The sequence below is a fragment of the Onychostruthus taczanowskii genome, unplaced genomic scaffold (genome assembly GCF_017590055.1).
Source record: "Onychostruthus taczanowskii isolate IOZ18803 unplaced genomic scaffold, ASM1759005v1 scaffold64, whole genome shotgun sequence".
Classification (NCBI taxonomy): Eukaryota; Metazoa; Chordata; class Aves; order Passeriformes; family Passeridae; genus Onychostruthus; species Onychostruthus taczanowskii.
Window position 1 is genome coordinate 1,416,961 of NW_024504122.1, and position 20,021 is coordinate 1,436,981.

General features: G+C 39.8%; 1 protein-coding gene across 2 annotated transcripts in view; it reads right to left on the reverse strand.

Annotated features, from left to right (window-relative positions):
* The window catches only part of CIT (citron rho-interacting serine/threonine kinase), a 66,758-nt gene extending 55,904 nt beyond the window's left edge, over positions 1-10,854 (reverse strand). For both annotated transcript variants that reach the window (XM_041420519.1, XM_041420518.1), the window contains exons 1-8: positions 10,754-10,854; positions 9,848-9,989; positions 8,421-8,596; positions 7,441-7,542; positions 7,100-7,242; positions 6,151-6,244; positions 4,576-4,779; positions 3,906-4,059 (exon numbers count right to left, since the gene is read on the reverse strand). In XM_041420519.1, coding sequence (XP_041276453.1) covers positions 3,906-4,059; positions 4,576-4,779; positions 6,151-6,244; positions 7,100-7,242; positions 7,441-7,542; positions 8,421-8,596; positions 9,848-9,989; positions 10,754-10,849 — 1,111 coding nt within the window. In that variant the 5' untranslated portion in view covers positions 10,850-10,854. The remainder of the gene's footprint in view (positions 1-3,905; positions 4,060-4,575; positions 4,780-6,150; positions 6,245-7,099; positions 7,243-7,440; positions 7,543-8,420; positions 8,597-9,847; positions 9,990-10,753) is intronic.
* Between the last annotated feature and the right edge of the window lie 9,167 nt (positions 10,855-20,021).

A 20,021-nucleotide genomic window follows, 5' to 3' on the forward strand; every position in this document is an offset into this window, starting at 1 on the left:
ATTTAAAGGATCTTGTGGAGAACTGCATGTTTTAAAAAAACCAATTCCTTGCCTAGATACATCCCCACTTGTGGAAGGATGTAACCCTCTTCCATCTGTTCCAAAGAATAACTTTCAGAGGAAAAGGGGGTGTTGTAGGTTGCTAAGTTTAAGGGGAAAAAAAAAATAAAAGAAAAAGGGAAAAAGAAAAAATCCAAACCCACCACACATACTCCAGTACTTTAATCAGATTATCATTAAGATTAGATAAAGTGTGTCTTATGGAAAAAAGCTTTTTTTTTTAAACTCTGCCTCGGTGTGTGTATTTATGACTTGTACAAAGAACATTGCCTTAACCAGGTCTTTCCATCCTTTCAAAATATTTTCATGCAAATTCAGAAAAGAGAGACTGCATTTCCCCTGGGACAGTGAAAGACTCAACTGAAATAGGAAACTTAAAGGCAATACAGAATGTTTCTTAAGGATAAAAATGTGTCTCTTGATCTACAAGGTGATCTGAGGAAAAGCATCCACCCAGTCTTTTTAAATAGGTTAGGCATTCCTCTTCCTCAGGCTCTAACAGACCTATTTGAGAAAGTGTTATGAAAGAAAAATAGACAATCCCAGTGATGAAACTAAAGGAAAATTTTGCCAAGACCACTTATAAAAAAGGCACTGTGCTAGTTCTAACCTATCATTACAATATTATCTTAACACCTTTAGTGTTTTGTCAAGACAATGATCCAACACATACATTTCTATTAATAAAAGTGATTTCTAACCTGCAATACAAGTGATCTCCACTTCAAGAAACAAGTCAACACATTTTTCTGAAGACAAGAATTTAAATGAAACACCACAATGTGTAACTGTTAACATCCTGCATGACAACGTGGTGTTCATAAGGAGAAGTGCCTTTGACTTATGAATAATGAGATTTGGGTCCTGCCTCTTTAACAGCAGGAAACAGTTTAAAAAACAGTCTTTAATACTTTCTCAAGTTCTTCTGTTTGCATGAGACATTAACTCTTGTTTTTTCACATATATATAGTTTCCATGCGCAAGTCCAAATATGCCATTCCTTTTTCAAGACCTCTTGGACTGTAGGTACAAAGCAATTCTTAAAATGAAAGGCTCTTTATGCTGTACACATATTGCTTAGGTAAGAATTAAAGTTTTCTGACCATCTCCCAACTAGACTTCAGCATGCAGATTTTTGATTCCAAATTAAAAAGCTGATGCAGTTTATGGATGTCAAAAAACAAAAGACAACCAAAAAAATCCCCAAATTATACAGAATGCAGTTTTGTTGCTGGTAGCTCAAGTATGTCATTTCCCCATTCTCTACCTCTGATTTTAGATACTTTTCAGGTACTCGAATGGTTCTGTTATAAACTTTCCACTGAAACACCTGATCATATAGCTGAAACACAGAAATATGCTTATTTCACATAAATAAATTCCAAAATACTTTCAGAAAATTCTTTAGTAAGTGAACACAAACTTTTGAAAGTTTTGGTTTGTTTTATTTTTGGGGAGGAAGTGCAGTGGTATCTGTTTTCAAGTAGGTTTTTTTTTAATAAGCTTTAGAAGTCATTAAATAGCAGAAAAAGTGCAACAGAGAGCAGAATCTATAAATATGTTTCAGTACAATATTCCAACAAAGGAGAAAAATCACCTGTTGAGATAATTCAGATAAACCTGACTTTAGGTTTAATTGTTTGATTCTGTTCCTGTAACTTAAGAGCTGCTTCTACAGACACATTACTTGGACCCAGGGAAGTAGGGAGCTTTTTTTGGAGGCAATGATCTTTCAGAAAGGGGTTTACTAAAAAGTCAAGTGTTTCATAGGTTACCATAACAACAAAGTGTAACACTGAAAAGCCCCTTAATGACACATTCTTAACCAAAATCAGTGTATTAAGAATGGCTGTCCTGGAGCTCTCAGCATGATAATTAAATACCTGCAAGGCAAAGGTACCAATTTTTTCCCTACCTTCCTCAGCCTGAAATAGAAATTACATCACTGCCCTTATAGACTATAGGAAAGTCTGACTATACTGACACAGAATTTATCTAACAATTGTGGATCAGAGTCACTTCAGTTGGCTTTAGGACCACCCAGTCCCAACACTCCATAACCTTAAAGTCTTTGACCAGATTAACTTGGGGTAGTGAGATTCTTTAATGTAAATCTAAATCCTATGACCTGTTCCATCACCCATCTTCTCAAGCTGCCCTTTCTCCAGTTAGACACCTCTATCAGCAGAGGTCAAGATTAGAAAGAAGCCTTTTGCTTTTAGATAGCCCAGGTCAAACCTGACCCAGGTTTTGAACAGAATGACAGCCAGACTGCTCAGAAAAACCAGCACAGGGAGAACCCACTACTGAGAGCAAAGCAATAGGTGATACATTGAATCTGCTGCTTGAAGCACAGAGACTGCTGTGTTTTGTGCTAGTTACAGTGGGGGCTTATCAAGTATGAGGCATAAGAACAAAATGAGGGGTCAAAACTGCATGAAACCTCACAGTAGGTACGTGTGGATATCACAGGGAATGATGCAATCTGCTGGCCAGCTGCAGACAGAAATGGGATTTTTTAAATCCCAAATGATTGTTCCAACATTACAACCACACCAGGGCTGCGGATTGTCCATCAGCATCATTGCTGTCACACGAATTGGCAAAACGCTCCATTAACTCCTGCAGCTGTGTGAATACTAGACAGGCAATTGCCAAGGAAACACCAGAACATATGCTCACATGTCATTCTTCTCTCTACATCTGAGGTAACATGATATAAATGCAACGCAAAATTCAGGAAGAGAAACTTGTGGCTTAGGCAGGGCTCTGGGGAGAGAAGGCAGAGAGCACTGGGAAATGTATGCTAAAGTGATGAAAAGGGCTTGAGGCTCAATGGCTCTCAAAGGGCAGAAACAATGGAATTTAACAGAACAGCAGCTCCACAAGTTCAAAATTAATGAATCGACAGAAAAGTGAGCAAATAGTCTGTGGAGCTGACAGCTGAAGTGCTGAGATAGTCATCAAAAGTAGAAGCACTGGCTTAGCAATTCATCATGGAAAATGGAGCAGAATCATTCCCTTACAGCATATTTGACAAAAAACATAAGGCAGACATGTTGCTCATCCAGATAATCTTACAGTCCAAATAATTTAAAATATTCTCCAGCACAATCAGATCCCCATACAGAGATCACTGATGAACTGTGAAGTATTTGCTTTTGCCATGGAGCTGGTGCCTCAGTACTTCCAAATACCAAATTCCATTGCTTACATAGTATTAAAACAGTTTTCTGCATTGAGAATTATCTGGTTCACTGGTTTTATTCTATTCCTGGTTCAATGAACAGATTTTCGACCCAAAAAAAACCAGTAATACATTATCCCCATTGACTTTGACAAAAAGCTCCAATGGCCTTATGGCCACAGACATTTCATCACCTACTGGAATGACAAAAAATAAACCAACCTTAAGTAAAGTTGGTTCACAAGTAACAAAAGAGAAAGCTGGAGATACAGCAATAAAAAAAGATGAAGCCAAAATTTAGCAAACTGAAGTGGGAAAGGCCTGAAAAAACATACTTATGCCTTTTAATCTGAAGAAGGACACGGAAAGGACCATTTTGATTTTCCAGTCTAGTGCCTGCAGTAATATGGCAATTTCATCAGAAATTCATGTGGAGTTTTATTAAACATCCTCCTACCTTACAATTTTTACCCGAGATGTTAACATAGCCATTGCAAAAACCAAAATGAGCTGTTTTGTTAAAAACATCTGCTCCAGGAACCAGTCCTGTTTCATTAGGAATAATTCAGATCAAACACACTTTAATACTCATTGTACAAATTTTCCCAGTACCAAAAAACCCAGAAATTGTTTATAAATACAATTTTATTCTACTTACAATTACGGATATTGTTCCAGTCAATTTTAGAAAAAAACGGATGGCAGCAGAGATCCTCATAACCCAGCCTTTCCTTCTGCCCACAGAGCAGGCTCTGGATCAGGTCAACAAAGTCACTGCTAACTTTCACATCCTCTGGGAACTTCAGAAATCTCTGCATTAGAAAGAAATGGATTTCTGCTCAGTAGGAAAATAGGCTCAGAACAGGAAGATTAAGTTTCATTATTCTGAGATATGTCAGGTACAAAGGATGAGTATTTATAGCACACAAATAAAAGCATGGTGCATTTTATCCAAGTAGTCTTTTATATGCATTTACTGCAGTAAAGATAAGAACACAGGAACAACCATTCCCACCCAGGTTCCCAGGTCAGCATCTTATGCTGAACAATGGCCAATGGCACACACAAATAGAAGAGTAAAACAAGACACTTCCCCAGAAAATTCTCACAAACTTCCAAAGGGTGGATCATAGGACTTTTTTCATCAGGGATGATGACACCTGTCATCATCCTATAATACCTATATAAACACAACTCAGTGCATATATTCCAAATATCTTACGAACATGACAAAGTAAGAGACATTGATAAACTTTCATGTAAAGCAGAGAAAAACAGCCTTTAGTTGCAGCCTTTTTACTTGAGAACAGGGAAGGAGTTCTCTCTACCTGGAAGTTCATGATGTTATTGAAAGTCTTTGCTGAAGTGCCTTCAGTGAAGGGAGACCTTCCATAGATCATTTCATAGGCAATGACTCCAAGGGACCACCAGTCACACTCGGGGCCATAGGAGGCTTTGCCATCCCCTCCCAACCCTGTCAGCATCTCTGGTGCCATGTAGTCAGGTGTGCCCACAGGGAGCCTGGCATTTACCTGGGAGCAAAGATAAACCAAGTGAATTTACAGCACTTTCTGTTCAATGGCATCTTGGTAATAAAACAAAGGTTTTACTTCCCCCCCACTTTTTTTTAGTTTTTTAACAAGACAATTTTCAGCCCTCCATGTGAATTTTAAGTAATTTTAACCAAAGCTGTTTAAGTAATTTTAACCAAAGCTGTTGAGCAAATAAGCACCAGATTAAGGAAACTGGTGATAAAAAAGGATCTGAGATAAAGAGTCAAATTATCAGAGCTAATTGTTACTATAAAGTACAAACTGCTAAAGCAGAAAAGTAGCATCCCAAAAAGCACAAAAATACTAAACTGATGTTTGTTTTAAACAGCAAATATACTCTGCTTCAACTAGTACTAACAGGAACATCATAGCTGAATTTTCAAAAATGGTCAGGTTCAGACAGAAATATTTCCTGCCTTCATTACATCCTCTGCCATCCTTTCTACCTAGTGTTCATGATCAGCAAAATACTAATATTTGAATTTCTGGACTGCTTAGAAAAGGTAATTCAGGAGCCAATGGTACAATCATTTTTGTACTGAGTGGCATAAAGAATGAAACAAAACAGCAGGCAGGCTAACACAAAAACCTATGAGTGACTGAAGAGATAGTGTGAAGAAAAACTTTCAAAGGAAAATGCAATGCAGAGAAGCACTGAAAATGTAAGAGCAGGGAAAAACAGGATATTAAGAATCACATTACAAAGAAAATGTTATGGAAAAATAAAAACTGTAAAACAAGACAGAAATATGGTACAGAACTTCATGTTCTCACTTAGATACATTTAAATTTTAAAAATTTTCACTGGAAGTTGTGTGCACTTACCAAAACTTACAAGCAACTTATAAAAAAACTCCACTGATTTAGATTTGATGCAGTACTTTCTGGGGAGTGAAGCCCACAATATTTAAATGTGACTCATTTTGATCAAGAGTTCCCCAGTCTTCAAAGTTATGTCAGCTTAGTTACAAGAGGCACAATTTTCATTCCAACTATAAAACCATGTCCCCTTTAAACACAGCATTGAACAGCTGTGAGAACCTGTAGAAGTATGATTTTGTATCCCAGCAGAGCACCATGAGAAAGCAAACTTACATATTTCCTTATTAAAATATTAATACACAAGAAAGGTAAAGGTATCTGCAGAGGGCTGCAAAAGATACTCGAGGTCACGTTTGAAAAGCCATCCACAAATGGAAAAATTCAATTGTGAATAGATTCCATAGTGGACAAGAAAGGCAGAAGAAAGAAGAGCAAGGTATAATCAAAGAACAGATACCAAGTTAGTTTTCCCTTTTCAACTGGACTATCCAAACAAGCCACAGCCCAAGTTTAAATCCACATTATTACCGTTTTGTTTACTGTCATTTTGGCAGCTGACCCAAAGTCCACCAGTTTAATGTGTCCTGTTCGGTCAATAAGAACATTCTCTGGTTTGATGTCCCTGGAAGGCAGAAGAAAGCAATCAGGACCTTTGCAGACCATTCCCTACTGGCACATCCAGAAAACAGGATATCCCTATTCACCTATACTCAGCCACATGCACAAAGCCTTCCAAGTGGGAGTCTTTCCAAAAATTGCCATGTTTCCAAGGAAATATGGAAGTATAACAGCTCCCTTTATTTCATGGAAGGTTAAAAATTATTGGCAGCAGATGAAAAAAGAAGGTGATTTTGCACCTTGACCACATTGTAACTGAGTTCCAGTCAAGTATTTTGTAGTTTTCTTCCCAAACTCCCTCAAATTATTCTGCACATCTTTCAAATTCAGCCAGTGACCTTGCACTAGAAAGCCACAGCCCATGCTCTAAGTGCAGCCACTACAAACTCTTGGAACATAATATACTTCCTAACATTTCCACACCCTCAGAATGGAATAGTTTTTTAAATACCAGCATGATTTGAAAATGCACACAGTAACAGTCTCCAAGCCCTGAGAGAAAACTCTGTGATATTTAACTACTCCAACATCCTATACTGCCCTGTTCACCAATCAGCACCCAACCATTTTTAACAATTACATTAATTTCCCATAGTATTTGGTGCCAAAAGCAGCAATCCATGGAAAATATTTAAATTTTTTATAGTGCAACATTAAGGCTTCTTTTTACTGAGCCTCCAGAAAAATATATGTAACAATCCTTTCTTGATATTGGTCTGAACTTTACATCAAAGTTAATGCCCTGAGCTACAATTATAGTTGGGAGTCTGATTAATTTTCTAATTTTGTCCTCTGACACAGCATGTGAAATACTGGAAGAGGACAGCATACAGAAGCAGCCAAAGGAACCTTGACATACCGGTGGACATAACCCATCTGATGGACACTGTGAATGGCCAAAACCAACTCTGCAAGGTAAAACTGCACCATGTGCTCATCCAGCTGGTCCTCATATCTGTTCAAGAGTGACAGCAAGTCCCCTCCAGGCTGATACTCCATAACCTACATATAATTTAAAAGGAAGAGATATACAAGATATTCCATTCAACTCCCCAGTATGACACTGAGCATATATCAAACAGTGCAATGTAGTGCAGGAAAATTTACAGAAAACAAGCACATTTCAACCATCCCATTATTCTTTAATAAACCAACAACAATGGTGTTCAATAGAGGAGAAAATAAAAAACTAGGCATTACCAAGTAGAGATTTTTCTTGTCTTGAAATGCATACTGTAATTGTGGAATCCATGGACTGGTGCTCTGAGCTAATATGCTGCGTTCTTCCTCAAAAAATGACACCTACCAAAAAAGTGTTCAGTTACATCATGAGGAGAGGAAGTGAGAATACATTAGAACCCCCTAGTTTTAGAAAAACTTGGCACGCATCACAAAAAATTTACACAGAAATTATTAAGTGCTGTTTCCTGAGCAAGTGCAATGTGAGGGTAGTACTATACTTTGCTTTCTTGTCAATCTGTGCCCCACAAAGGGTCATTTCAGTTGAGCTCCATTTCTCCTAGCCACAAACAATGCTGAGGGATATCAGGGGCAACCTTAGTGCACCACGTATTGGGAACAACTGATACAGATATTGTATAAATTCATGAGGTCTCCCATGGAGTATCTCTGTCCTACTTGTCATCTCATGTCAGCAAAGATTAACTTCTGTTTCTCACCAAACTAGGAGAACAACCTCCATTATCCCTTTTTTAAGTTTCCAAGTAACACATTTCTCAAGCTAGCGAGAGGCTCTCCATAAAAAATCCAGTCACCACAGTTTGCCTTCACACCCACTCCTGACATTCTACTTTGCTCTTTAAAATTAAAAAAAAAAAACTTAATGAATAGATTGTCTGAAAATTCAAACCATCACCAACAAGATCAATACTGATTCAGTGTTTTCATCATCTGTTTTTCTTTTCTTATAATTAGATGGGAAGCTCTTTACAACAAGGGCCATGTTTTGGTACCTGAGGATGGCAGCTCACCCAACAGACCCACAGAACTGTGACTTTTAAACACAGCAAAACTACACACAAATTTATTGCTTCACTCAAATGTAGGATGAACTTTCTCAAGATATATTTTTAACTCAGTTCTAATAATAGTGACAGAAAGGAAGTGTTGAACAAATTGCAATTTATCCTCCTAGTCTCATAACAGAAAAATATACATACGTGCTCCTGTGCCAGCAAGGACTCCTTGCTCATCACCTTCATAGCATAGACATCACCAGTGACTTTCTCTCTCACTACTTTGACATCTGCAAAGTGACCACAGCCAACCACACTCTTTATTTCAAAGTCCTTCACACTGGGTTGCAGTTCCTTTAGTTCAGCGATAGCCTCTGCATCTATAAAAATAAAATACTTATTTTTACATTTGGCAACTGGCATTTTATAAAGAAGAGACAACAACGAAACTGGGAATAAAATTAAAAAAGCTCCAGCAAACCAACACCAAAAAAATCCCAACATTCAGTTCCAGATTCTCAAGAAATGTTAAATCTTTCCAGAATATGCTTCTTAAAAATAACAGCATGCATCAGAACTAGAAAAAGACTGTATCAATGCAGAGTTAAGTCTGAAATATGGTACATACAAAAGGATCAGGAAATGCTAAGACAGTTACCATAGCAACCATAATTCTGTCCCATTCATAACATCAGAGGCTGAGAACCTCTTTGGTTTCTAATTTCTTTCCAGACATCCTTTATCAATACAAAGCCTATTCTCTAAACATGAGGGCTTTACCCAGTGAGTTCTAGTCCAGGGCAGGGTTTGCTCCTCTGCCTGAGGGAGGCACCAGTCTATTGTCTAACAACCAACCAGAGGCATTTACTGCAGATATTCAGCTCAAGTTTTCCACTGACTAGTTCCAGCCAGCATGCACTGTGATAATCAGTCACTCACGGGAGATTGTTCTAAAAATTCTTCAAACTAGCAGAAAATTACTGTCTGCTAATACCTACAAACCATTGGGTGGAACTACACCAGGGGGCACAACATGTTACTTGAGCTTAAATGTCTTTCTGCTATATCTTAATGGAAAAACTGATGGAAATTTTATTTGCTCTTCCCCAAAAGGAATCTGGGCACATTATCAATAAAATATTTACTCCTTTAGGACCTGTATTTCTGAAGCACAGAAATACTCCTTACAAGTTACACACGCAGAACTTGGAATCCAAAAGATGAAAGAGCCAGGGATTACCAAGTTTCTCTCTCAAATCTTTTTTTCTTCACAGTCACTGTCCTGGACTCAACTTCTGACATCCTTCTGTGGTGCACACTCAGAGCTTTGCCTAGCCAGTACTCACTTTCCAAGAAAGTACCTCTTCAAATATAAATACAGTACAGACTAAGAAGGAGGCACATTTGAGTCACAGCACTTCAAAAGCCACTTGCATTTGATCTTCTTGGACCTGAACAAGCCCTTACCAAGATTGCCAAGATCTCCTCTGCAGAGTTGAGACGGCCAACAAAAAATGAGATGCTCAAAGTCCTGGGTTACAATCAAAGCAACTAAAGCATTACTCTAACATCCAGATTCTGAAGAACTGTTTTATAAAGTGACACCTGAAAATTAGTCTAAACAAACTTACACTTCTTGACAAAGTTGCCAACGTGTTTAATTTTCATTAAAGCAGGGTTCCTGCATTCTTCAAAAAGAACAAATAATGAATCAAGGATGCCTTCCCGGGAGAGAGGAGACATCTGCTGTTGAGTCACAAAGAGTGGCTTCCCCTGGAAAAAAAAAAGCAGCAACAGCAGATGGAGTCTCAGACAACAATGAAAAGCCTCAAATCAATAACAGATGTATAGAGCAGATAATATATATCAATTTTAAAATCACTACTTCAGAAATTAGGCAAATGATACAGAAGTGTGAGGTAAATATATCAACTCACTATGTCTATCTGTAATAGCTGTTACAGGTATTTTTCTTGTAGACAAAGCAATCCTTTAAAGTTTCAAGCAACTAAACTAGCAGTCTCAAGAAAGCTGTGATTCAAATTTTAACAATTTATATCCTCCTGATGACTCTGATCTGACTGCCCTTTTCCTTGACACTGCATCATGAAGGTCTTTTCATGGTACAAAAACTGAAGAAATCAGCATCAACAGCAGCTCTGGAAGGAAAAGCTGTTGGACCTCAGATGATGAAAAAGCAGCCCCTTAGGTAAATTCATCTTGGGACAGACCCACAGCTCCTTCACTCAAGAAAAAATTGAAGATTACAGGGCACAGAAAGCAAAATTCCATCTTTATGTGGAAAAATCCATCAGGCCAAAACAGCAGGTGCACAAAACGTTAGACCAGTTACTATGCACTGAATTTTGTGCAAACCAGGTACCCTTTGAACTTCACCTAGTTACCCCTTTCTTTTACCCCAAAGAATGACACAGGCATGGTTTCAGCACCCAAAAAAGCAAAGCTGTATTTTGAGACACTGTGGATGGACAAGGACAAAACCGAGATCAGCTGCTCCCAGGCCAGATGTCCTTCACCTGAAAGAGCAGATTTAGCCGAGACACTCGGCTGGTGATGGGCTCCATTGGTCCTGCCTCAACCGGATTGCGGGCTCCACATTTAAACTTCAACATCTTTACAGCTTATCTCATAGAAACCAGCACCTGAAAAAGGGACAGGGACATTCAGGAAGCACTCGGGTCGCTGACTCTAAGTAAAAAATATGGATGAGAGGAGATGTAATTTAAGTAACATCTACCTTTCCTCAGGGACAAGATTTATAAGTTTAAACATGCCTGGAGCATCCCAGCAATTAAAGTGGGGAGAAGCACAGAAACAATTACATTGAAGAAGCCCTCCGAGACCATCCTGTGAGCGACCCCCACCGTGCCACCTTCCCCGTGGCACTCAGCGCCTCGGCCAGCCTTTCCTTAAACACCTCCAGGGACGGTGAGCCCACCACCCGGCTGGGAGGGCGCGGAGCCCCCCAGAATCCAGAGATCACAGCGGGAGGACACGAGTCCCCCTCAGAGCCGCCCCATCCCAAGCCCGGGGTCCCCCTCAGAGCCGCCCCATCCCAAGCCCGGGGTCCCCCTCAGAGCCGCCCCATCCCAAGCCCCGGGTCACTCTCAGAGCTTCCCCATCCCAAGCTCCGTTCCCCCCTCAGCGTCACGCTGTTCCAAGCCCCGTTCCCCGCTCAGAGGCGCTCCCAGGCCGCCCCGTTCCCGGAGCCCCCCAGGTCCCCTCAACCCCCGCGCGCGCCCCGCTTTTACCGCCGCCAGCGTTTGAACGGCGCGGTGGGCGTGGGGCTGCTGACGTCACTTCTGGTACCGCGGCGCGGGCCAATCGCAGGCCGGCGGAGCCGGAAGCCCTGCCCGGGTGTGGCGGCGGCCCCGTGAGGGCGGAGCGGCTGCGGGCTCTGAGGGGACCGTGAGGGGACCCTGGTGCCGCGGGCCTTCCCAGCTCCGGAGGGAGCACAGGAGGGCCTTCGGACACTGCTGGTGCTGCTCTGCCCTCACGGGTCTGCTCGCGCTTGTCTTGTATTTCACCTCTTTTGTTTGTTTGTTTGTTTTCCGGTGCCAAATCTTAAAAGGGAAAAATGACTCATTCCAAGGAGTTCTGAGTGGAGCTGGCTCAACCCTACCCTGGACGTCATAGTTGGCAGCAGCTGCTGCCAGGTAGGGCAGCCAGAGGGGAAATGGAAAGGTTTTCAGAAGCTTTAAATTTCCTTCTGTGGAATGCTTGTCTGCCCTTTCTGACCCTTTCTGTACGGCCGTTTTACTCGGATACAGGGTGATTAACTTTAAGGTGAGGCACTGGTGAAAGGCTTCCAGCCGTGTGTCAGTGACGCGTCCTGAGAAGGTTCAGTGGGGTGCAGGATGACCTTGGGTGAGGAGGATCCCATGGATCCGTGCGGAGATGTTCAAGGAGAACATCGGCAGGAGAGCTGCTGTGACCTGCAGACATCACAGGGGTGCAAAGTACATCCCCTTGTTAGACAGTGTGTGGGCAAGATTTAATCTGGTAACAGAAATCTCGGTGGCATGGCCCTTAAAAATAATCGTGTCGCTGTGAGTGATATAAAAAAGGATAGTTTGCTTTCTTCCATTCATTTTGATGATGCTAATACAGGTTTGGCATCTTGCTGAGCAAGTAATGCACTGATGGATTTATTACATTTGACTTTATACAAATCATTTTACAGATTTGTGCTTCCTTTCACCTCCCCCAGTCCCCCCCCCCCAGAACACTGACATATTTGTGGTGTATTTCTCATCTGAAACTTACATAGCTGGGTTCATTTCAAGTTACAAAGCCTGAAAGAGTTTTTAAAATCTAATTTATTGTCCACTACCTGCCCTGCCAGTGTGGGTTAGGACTCCACTCAGGACACTGTGACTGGCTGTGTCTCATCCACATCCTCATTTCCCAGGGACATCAGCTCTAAAACAGAAATGCAGTAAAGAGCTTCCTGTGCATGAACTGGGCAATTGCCATGGTAGTGCATTTTAGTAAAATGCCACATCCTCCCCTGATACTGGAGCCCTACCATGTCTAAAGGTGCTCTACCCTAGATTTTCAACAAGTCTGCCATCCAAACTAAGAGAACTTCAGGCTCCTCTGTCTTTCCCTTTCTCCAGCCTGTCTCCTCAGCAAATATCATTAACCCCCTGTGTTTCAACTGCCAGAATTACTGTTAAATATCCACACTAATCCCACTGGGGATATCACCATATCTGCACCTCAGTTTGGATTTAGAAAATGGGGGCAGCAGAAGACCTGGGTTGTCCTTCTGAACAGCTCAGCTCTGTATTGTGTTCACAAGGTGTGGCTGATTCTCCTTCACTCTTCTCCGCAGGGTGCTGTGGAACAGCTGATCCACACTGGGAGAGGAGATGGCTCAGTAAAGTCTCATCTCATGTACGTGAATGCTCCCCTTTCCCTTCAGAACATGAACACTGGCTCTGGTGTCCCACACAATCTCCCAGATTTAACCAGCCAGGTGAGCTGCTTGGCTGGACCACGGGCCTCTCTCAGCTGCCCAGCAGGTTCAGCAATAGCATCAGTTTACTGATTTACAGCTTTATCATTTAATTTTTCCAAATAAATGTTTGAAAGCAAAGAAGCTGGCTCTTAAAAAAAGCCTTTGGGACAGATACAGTTTTCCTCATCATTTAGGTGAAGACTCAAGTTAGATGAGTTCTCTTTAAGAAGGCCTTTAAATGCACATTTTGCTAGAAGCAGCCATGTGATACAAGATCACGTACTGGTTTTTTCCTTCTTTGTTGCTCTGTGACAGACTTAGGTAAACAGGAAAACTCTAGCAGCAAAATGAAATAGTAGCATAAAAATGCAGTTGCACTAGAACTGTTATCAAATGGTAAGAAAACAACTGAAGTGGCAGATAAGGGGAGGAGAGGAGAGAAAAAAACCCTGCAGTTTCAGTGCAGTACCCATTTCTGGTGTCTCAGGTAAAAAAGAAATATATACCTGTTCAGAAGAACACATATTTTCTTTAAGTTGATGATCTGAAGTCTTCAGAGTGAAATTGATGATTCCTTCCTACCTTTGATATTTTTATCAAGAGGAATCATAGTGCACCAGTCCTTTGTAACAGCCAAATTATGTATCACTCCTTGAACTTGACAGCTGCTCCTGGGTGCAACCTCACTTAACTGGAAGGAGCAGCAGCAGACCTTCAACTGTACAAAGCAAGGGCTTATCCCTACTATTAAATTAATAGGTTGTTCCAAAGTGTAACAGAATAAATAGCACTGTGATTTTCCCTAAGCAGGTCCCAATATGGTGCTCAACATGTTTTGACATCTCACCATGCATTGATTTGGTTACCATCTGTTTGACATTATTTTATTATAAGAGTAGGGGTTTCCCTTTGTTTCCTTGGCCCAAATTCTCCTCCCTCATGCTGCTGCATTGTGCTCCAAGGTGCCTGTTCCCAGGATTGCTTGTCACAGTAACACCCTTCAGGCTTGCCTGAGGTCTAAGATACCCCATAAATGTAGAAGTAAACGCCCAGGCAGGCAGGTATTCCAGGGTTTTGCCAAGAGCCTGGTGCTCAGATCCTCATCCTAACTAACCTCACCTTATTTTAATGGGCAGAGAGCTGCCAAATCCCCCCCAACACCATCTGGCTGTGAACTTCTGTACTTACAGCAGCATTACTTGGAAATCTCTTCATCTGTGGAGCACTGAGACACTCGTGGCTGAGCCCAAAGTGCTAATGAATTTATATATGCTCAGAAAACAATAAACAGGGCTTGTGCTATCACAGTGCTAAGAGCTAAGTGTGACTAAAAACCTGGGGTTTTGTCCTACCTTGCAAATCTTTCCAGCTCTGTTCTTTCCAAATTGTGATGCTGCACATGCAGATGGGTCTGCAGCCAAGGCTTCCAGAGGATGTGGATGCCAGAAATAAATCATGCTCTTCAGCAGGGCCTTTACCATAGCTAATCTATATGTCAATCTATAATCTATAATTCTATATGAAAACAAAACAATTAATTTGCCTTTGTCAGCTGTATCCCTTCCTCTAACTCACCAATATTTAAAAGAGTTGTAATAAACCAAGCTCTTTCTTCAGCCCTAACCCTGATCACACCTGAGTTGCCACTTCCTGATTCAGAATAAAGGGTTTAACTTGGCTGACTCCAGTGCTGTCATAAACCCTTGCTAAGTGTAGCTCTCCCCACTGCTTAATGGGACCTAAATATCCTTAGATTCCTGACACATTTTGTTCCACTTTCTTTTCCCAAACTATCACAAGTATCCAACCTGACAAAACAGTCATGCACACTATAGGGGATAGGAATATTTGCAAAACACAGATTTGGGAGGAAGAGTTATGGAAGAGGGAAGTAAATTCCTTATCAAAGATATGAAGGCAAAGAGAAATAATCACCAGGAAAACAATTACTTTGTCTTTCTTTCTGCAGTATTTTTAATTTCCTCCTGAGAATTTTTGGGAAAAGACCATTCTGTTGTCATTCTCCTGGGATAAGCAAAAAGGAAATGAAACTTCAAAATACCTGAAAGGTTGTTTGGTGTTTCTTCCCCAGACTTTCACTAGAAGGTAGGCACAGAGATAATATTCTATAAGGTTATTTTGACAAAGTATTAAAGGCCTTTTTTGTTTGTATTAACAATATGCTAATAATTGTATTATACAAGTGCTAATGTTCACTGGGGTTTTTTATGTATTGCTTCTATTTTCTTTATATTTACAGAAGTAAAATCCATTAAAACAGTTTTTAAAACACAGGGCCTTCCTATTAGATACATAGTTGTCATCTCTCTTTTGATTTATTCATAAAAATGCAAACAGACATATGTGATGATGCTCTTCAGACCAAATCCCCGTTCTGAGGGTTCCTCATTCCAGCACACACTGCTCAGTTGTGACCACACTCTCCTAACACAGCCATATGTTGAATTTCCCTGTAAGCCAAACATAATCAAGATAAATTTCTGGTGTGACCAAAATGAAATAGTAACAGAATTGGGTCACTAAGAATCTTTCTTTATGTGCAAACTGAGCATTTAACCTCATGAAAGTGAAGTGCTTTTTTTAATCCTAATTGTCTTCTACTTTTTTTTTTTTATATATATATATTTAGCCTAAAACAAATCCCTCATTACTTTCCAGAGAAATAATTTATTCACTTGTAGATGCAGTGAAAAGCAAATTATATTTTAGATATCTCAGCTTCAGGCTTCCTTTGTGCTATCAGAGGAACATCCCTGATTCCACAAAAATTATTTTATAGAAAGCAATTTATTAAGCCTCACGATCTGTCAAGAAACATGAATATTGATGTGTTCACATTAACATCTCCTGGAGCTGCTGAAAACTACATTTGTCATGACTTAATGGGAATTACATGTTGCACAGCAACAGGTGACAGGAGCTTAATTAAAGCAAAACTGATAAAGTATCTGAGCCTTTATAAAAAATGTTTTGTTTTTAATATCCTAAAGAACCACTTGCATGTTTTCATTGATGGGAAAGGGAAGGCAACTCTGGTTTACAAGATAAAACCTAGAACAGGACAGGTGCTGCTTATCAGATGGCAACTGCATCTAACTAACTCAATTACTCAGGAATTTAGATAGCATAATCATGTAAAAATGGCCATATTCAGTTATATTTTACTTAGATTCCAAAAGAAAAAAAAAAAAAAAGAACAGCAATGCCTTTATGGTGAAGAGACAGAATTCTTTTGAGAGCATAATTAAAACTTATTATTAAAGTTTAATCATGTGTTGGTCCTAGGGTGAATTAATTCTAGATGTTCACGGCAGGAATCTTTTCTTTGCCTTAAATCAACAAATCCACAGAAAATACATCCTTTCCTCAACTACAGCAATAATTTTATTGTTTGTGGGATTGGGCATCAGTGCCCAGGTATTTTGTTAAAAAAACAAATCCCATCAGACTGAAGTATCAAAATTAAGTATGAAAATAGATTAAACAAAATATGTCTGTTTAAATGATGCCAGCTTTTTAAAAGAAAACAAACCCAGTCTTTACTTTGATGATTTAAGATACAGAGGTAGACTTGGATTTTTTGTATAATTGAACTTGAAATAAACCCTGTCTCTTTTCTTTGAAGATTTATTCCAAAAATTCCAGTAACCAATAATCTGTGCTCTGCAGTCCTATAGCATGGTGGGCAGTGTGAAAAGGGTAAAAAAGCACAATAGTAGCACTTTGTGCAGAGTATAAATAAAAGCAGCAGATGAGACAATGGCAGTTTTAATGTCAAAGGACTCTTCCAGGTGAGACTAAAATTTGGATTTGATGGCCTGCCTGTTTTTTTAATCTGAATCACGATTTTGGTACCTTATGGATTTTAGATGTTCTTGCTCTGAGTGGGTGTGTTCATTCCTGTCCCGAAGAGCTCGGCAATGACAGCCTACATGTTACTTTATTTAATTCTTCTAGAATTAGTTCTATAGTGTTTGCTTGGAGGCCAGGAGATATTTTACAGTGACTGTGGTGGGATTCTCATTTTTAAACAGCTTTTCCATGTTAAGAATTGTGATGAATACGTGATTAAGAAATAACACTGACAAACAGTGAAGTAATTTAAGGTTCATAAAGGAAGTGAATGATAATTTCTGGCTGCTTTGGAGGTCGCTATATGGTGAAATTGCTTTTTTTGGAGTGCTCTTCACCATTTCCCATGGTGATTGGCCTGGCTCACATTGTTTTCTCACACTTTTAAATTTTCTTTACTACCTGGAAAGAAAAGGCTCCAAACCTAGCATATTCTTCCTCAAATAAAAAGAAAATGGGAAGGTGGGAAGTTGTTGCAATGGTGCAATGCTCATGGTCTGCCAAGGAATTGCATTTTGCCATTTTTAGCCAAAGGCTGGATACAAAAATACAAATCTTGAAAGAGGAATGGAAATTCCATGTGAAAGAGTTTCTGTGGAATAAACATTTCCTGAATAAAAAGTGGCTTTAGGCTACTTCTCTTTTCCCCTGTATTTTTTAAGTACTGCAGGTCAACTTTTGTTTTGAAAATAACTTTTTAATGAAAGGTGGCATTTTAATGAATGCTACTGTTTCAAATTCCTCTATAACTGAATTAGTTATTGAAGTACTAAGGTAGAATATTTTCTTCTTTCTGTTCCTCTCACCACTTATCCCTCTAGTTTTTCTCAGAGCAATGGATCTTGTGCATTGCATCTCCGAAATTTGAAATGGATCAGATGCAGCATTAACGAGTTCTGGCAGCGGATGAGAACAATTAGTATCAATTAGTCCCTTGGAAATGAGGGGAAAGTGCAGACTCTGCACACCCCGCATCTTAAAGCTTTTAAGCACAAAGCAGAAAGTAGTCAGCTTTTCATATCAAAGAGCTATCAATAAAAGCCTAATAGCCAACCTCAAAATGACAAAAAACAACAATAACTAAAGTAAATAAATACATTTTTTAATCTATCATAAGTAATTGTTATTTGTTAACAACCAGCTACCACTGAAAATCCTCCAGAAGACAGCATTTAAATCAGTGGAAGACTCTGGGTTCTGCATCAGCCTATTCCTCCATGAACAGATACTACAAAATAAAGATCATTTAGAATACAAGATGCTGGAATAAAAGAGATTTGCACACAGGCTGCATAGTTTGTTGCACCTCTTTCCTCTCTGCATTCCCCTGACTTTCATTCTAATGCCTTTCAGTATCCCAGCCTCAAAAGATGATGTATCATCTAGTTCCTGTGAATAAGAACTGCTACTTCTCTCTTGAAAAGGGTTCTTTAAATCCTACTTGTTTTCTGGAATTCAGCTCCAAACTAAGCCAGAGGCACAGCCAGGAAATGCTGGCAGTGGTGTTCAACAGCTGTGTAGAGTCTACAAAATTCTTCCCCCCTTATATGTAGCCTCTTGGGGCAAAGAAATGCTATTCCACATTCAGAAATATCCAGTGAACAGGCTGATCCAAGGTATTTATAAACAGTGAAGGTGCAGGAGCAAGGCTGCCTCCCCCTGTCATTGCCTGCCCAGCTGTGGTGTGAGAGAAGGACACACAGCCCCCACTGCCTCACTCAGCAGTACCAACACACCAGAAAATGGCAACTCCTAAATAGCATTTTTCTTTTTATGCCTACCAAGTCATTTGTAAAGGGCCATTTCTGCCCAAGCTGCATATAAATCCTAGGTTGTTAGTGGATTGCTGCTCTCTGGCTTCGTCTGCACAGAGCTCTGTGCCAAAAGCACGGCTCTGCAGGACCTCAGTCGTAAAGAAGAAAATGATCAATAAGCCTGGGCAGCCTGTGACGCTCAGTGACAGATTTTCACTGCCTCTACGGCTGTATTTTAATTTAGACAAAAATAGTTAACAGCGCAGTTGCAAGGGAAAAGAAGTCATCTGCTTCTTATCTAATGTGTAATTCAAAAATTCCTATAATTGATCTTCATTGACAGTTTTTGCAAGCTCACTCACCCACACTGCACATATTGTGCTTCCTGACATAATTCCCGACATAGACGATGATATTTCAACAGAGGAAGCTTGTTAAATCAGGTCAAACAAAATAAAGAATTAGAATGTGCTGCAAGTCCTTGCAGCTGTCTGTCTTTTCACCCTTTTCCCTTATCCCCACCAGAAAAAATACAAACCAAAACACAAACCAAAACAAACAAAACCCACAAAACAACAACAACAAAACGCACACAAAACAATACAAAACCAATTTCCAAATACTGGTAATTTTGTAATGGGCTAAAAATACAAAATTCGGCTTTGTTAAATGTTGATGGGCTTCTGAATTAAAATACATTATTTTCTCCCAAGATGCTGGACTATTACTGTTGATCAGACATAACTGCCAGTCTTTTATTGCTTCCACATGGTTTAATTTTCCCTGGAAGTGTCATATATATTCTAATGATCTGCTGAATTAAAAGAATTCTAAATCGGTTCCCAGTTGATGAGATGGTGTTTCTGAGATAGGACAATAAAGGGCATTTTCTCTCACAGACAAACACAAAAATTCAGGAGGTGATAATGGGTCCTCAGGTGTTGAAAGAGCAATACATAATCTCAGAGCAACACAAACAATAGATGCATTTTCCATTTACAATGACTGTAAATAAAGAGGAACATAATGTTTCTGTTTTATAAAAACAATCACTGGCCTAGGTAGCATTCTCCAATTACTCAGACTACTCTTATTCTTCAAAAACTGAGATAGAGGAAGGGTTCAACAGACTAACAACTAATAGATACAATTAATGGTAGCAGAAAGTCAGACAAGTTCAACAGAAGCATGTTA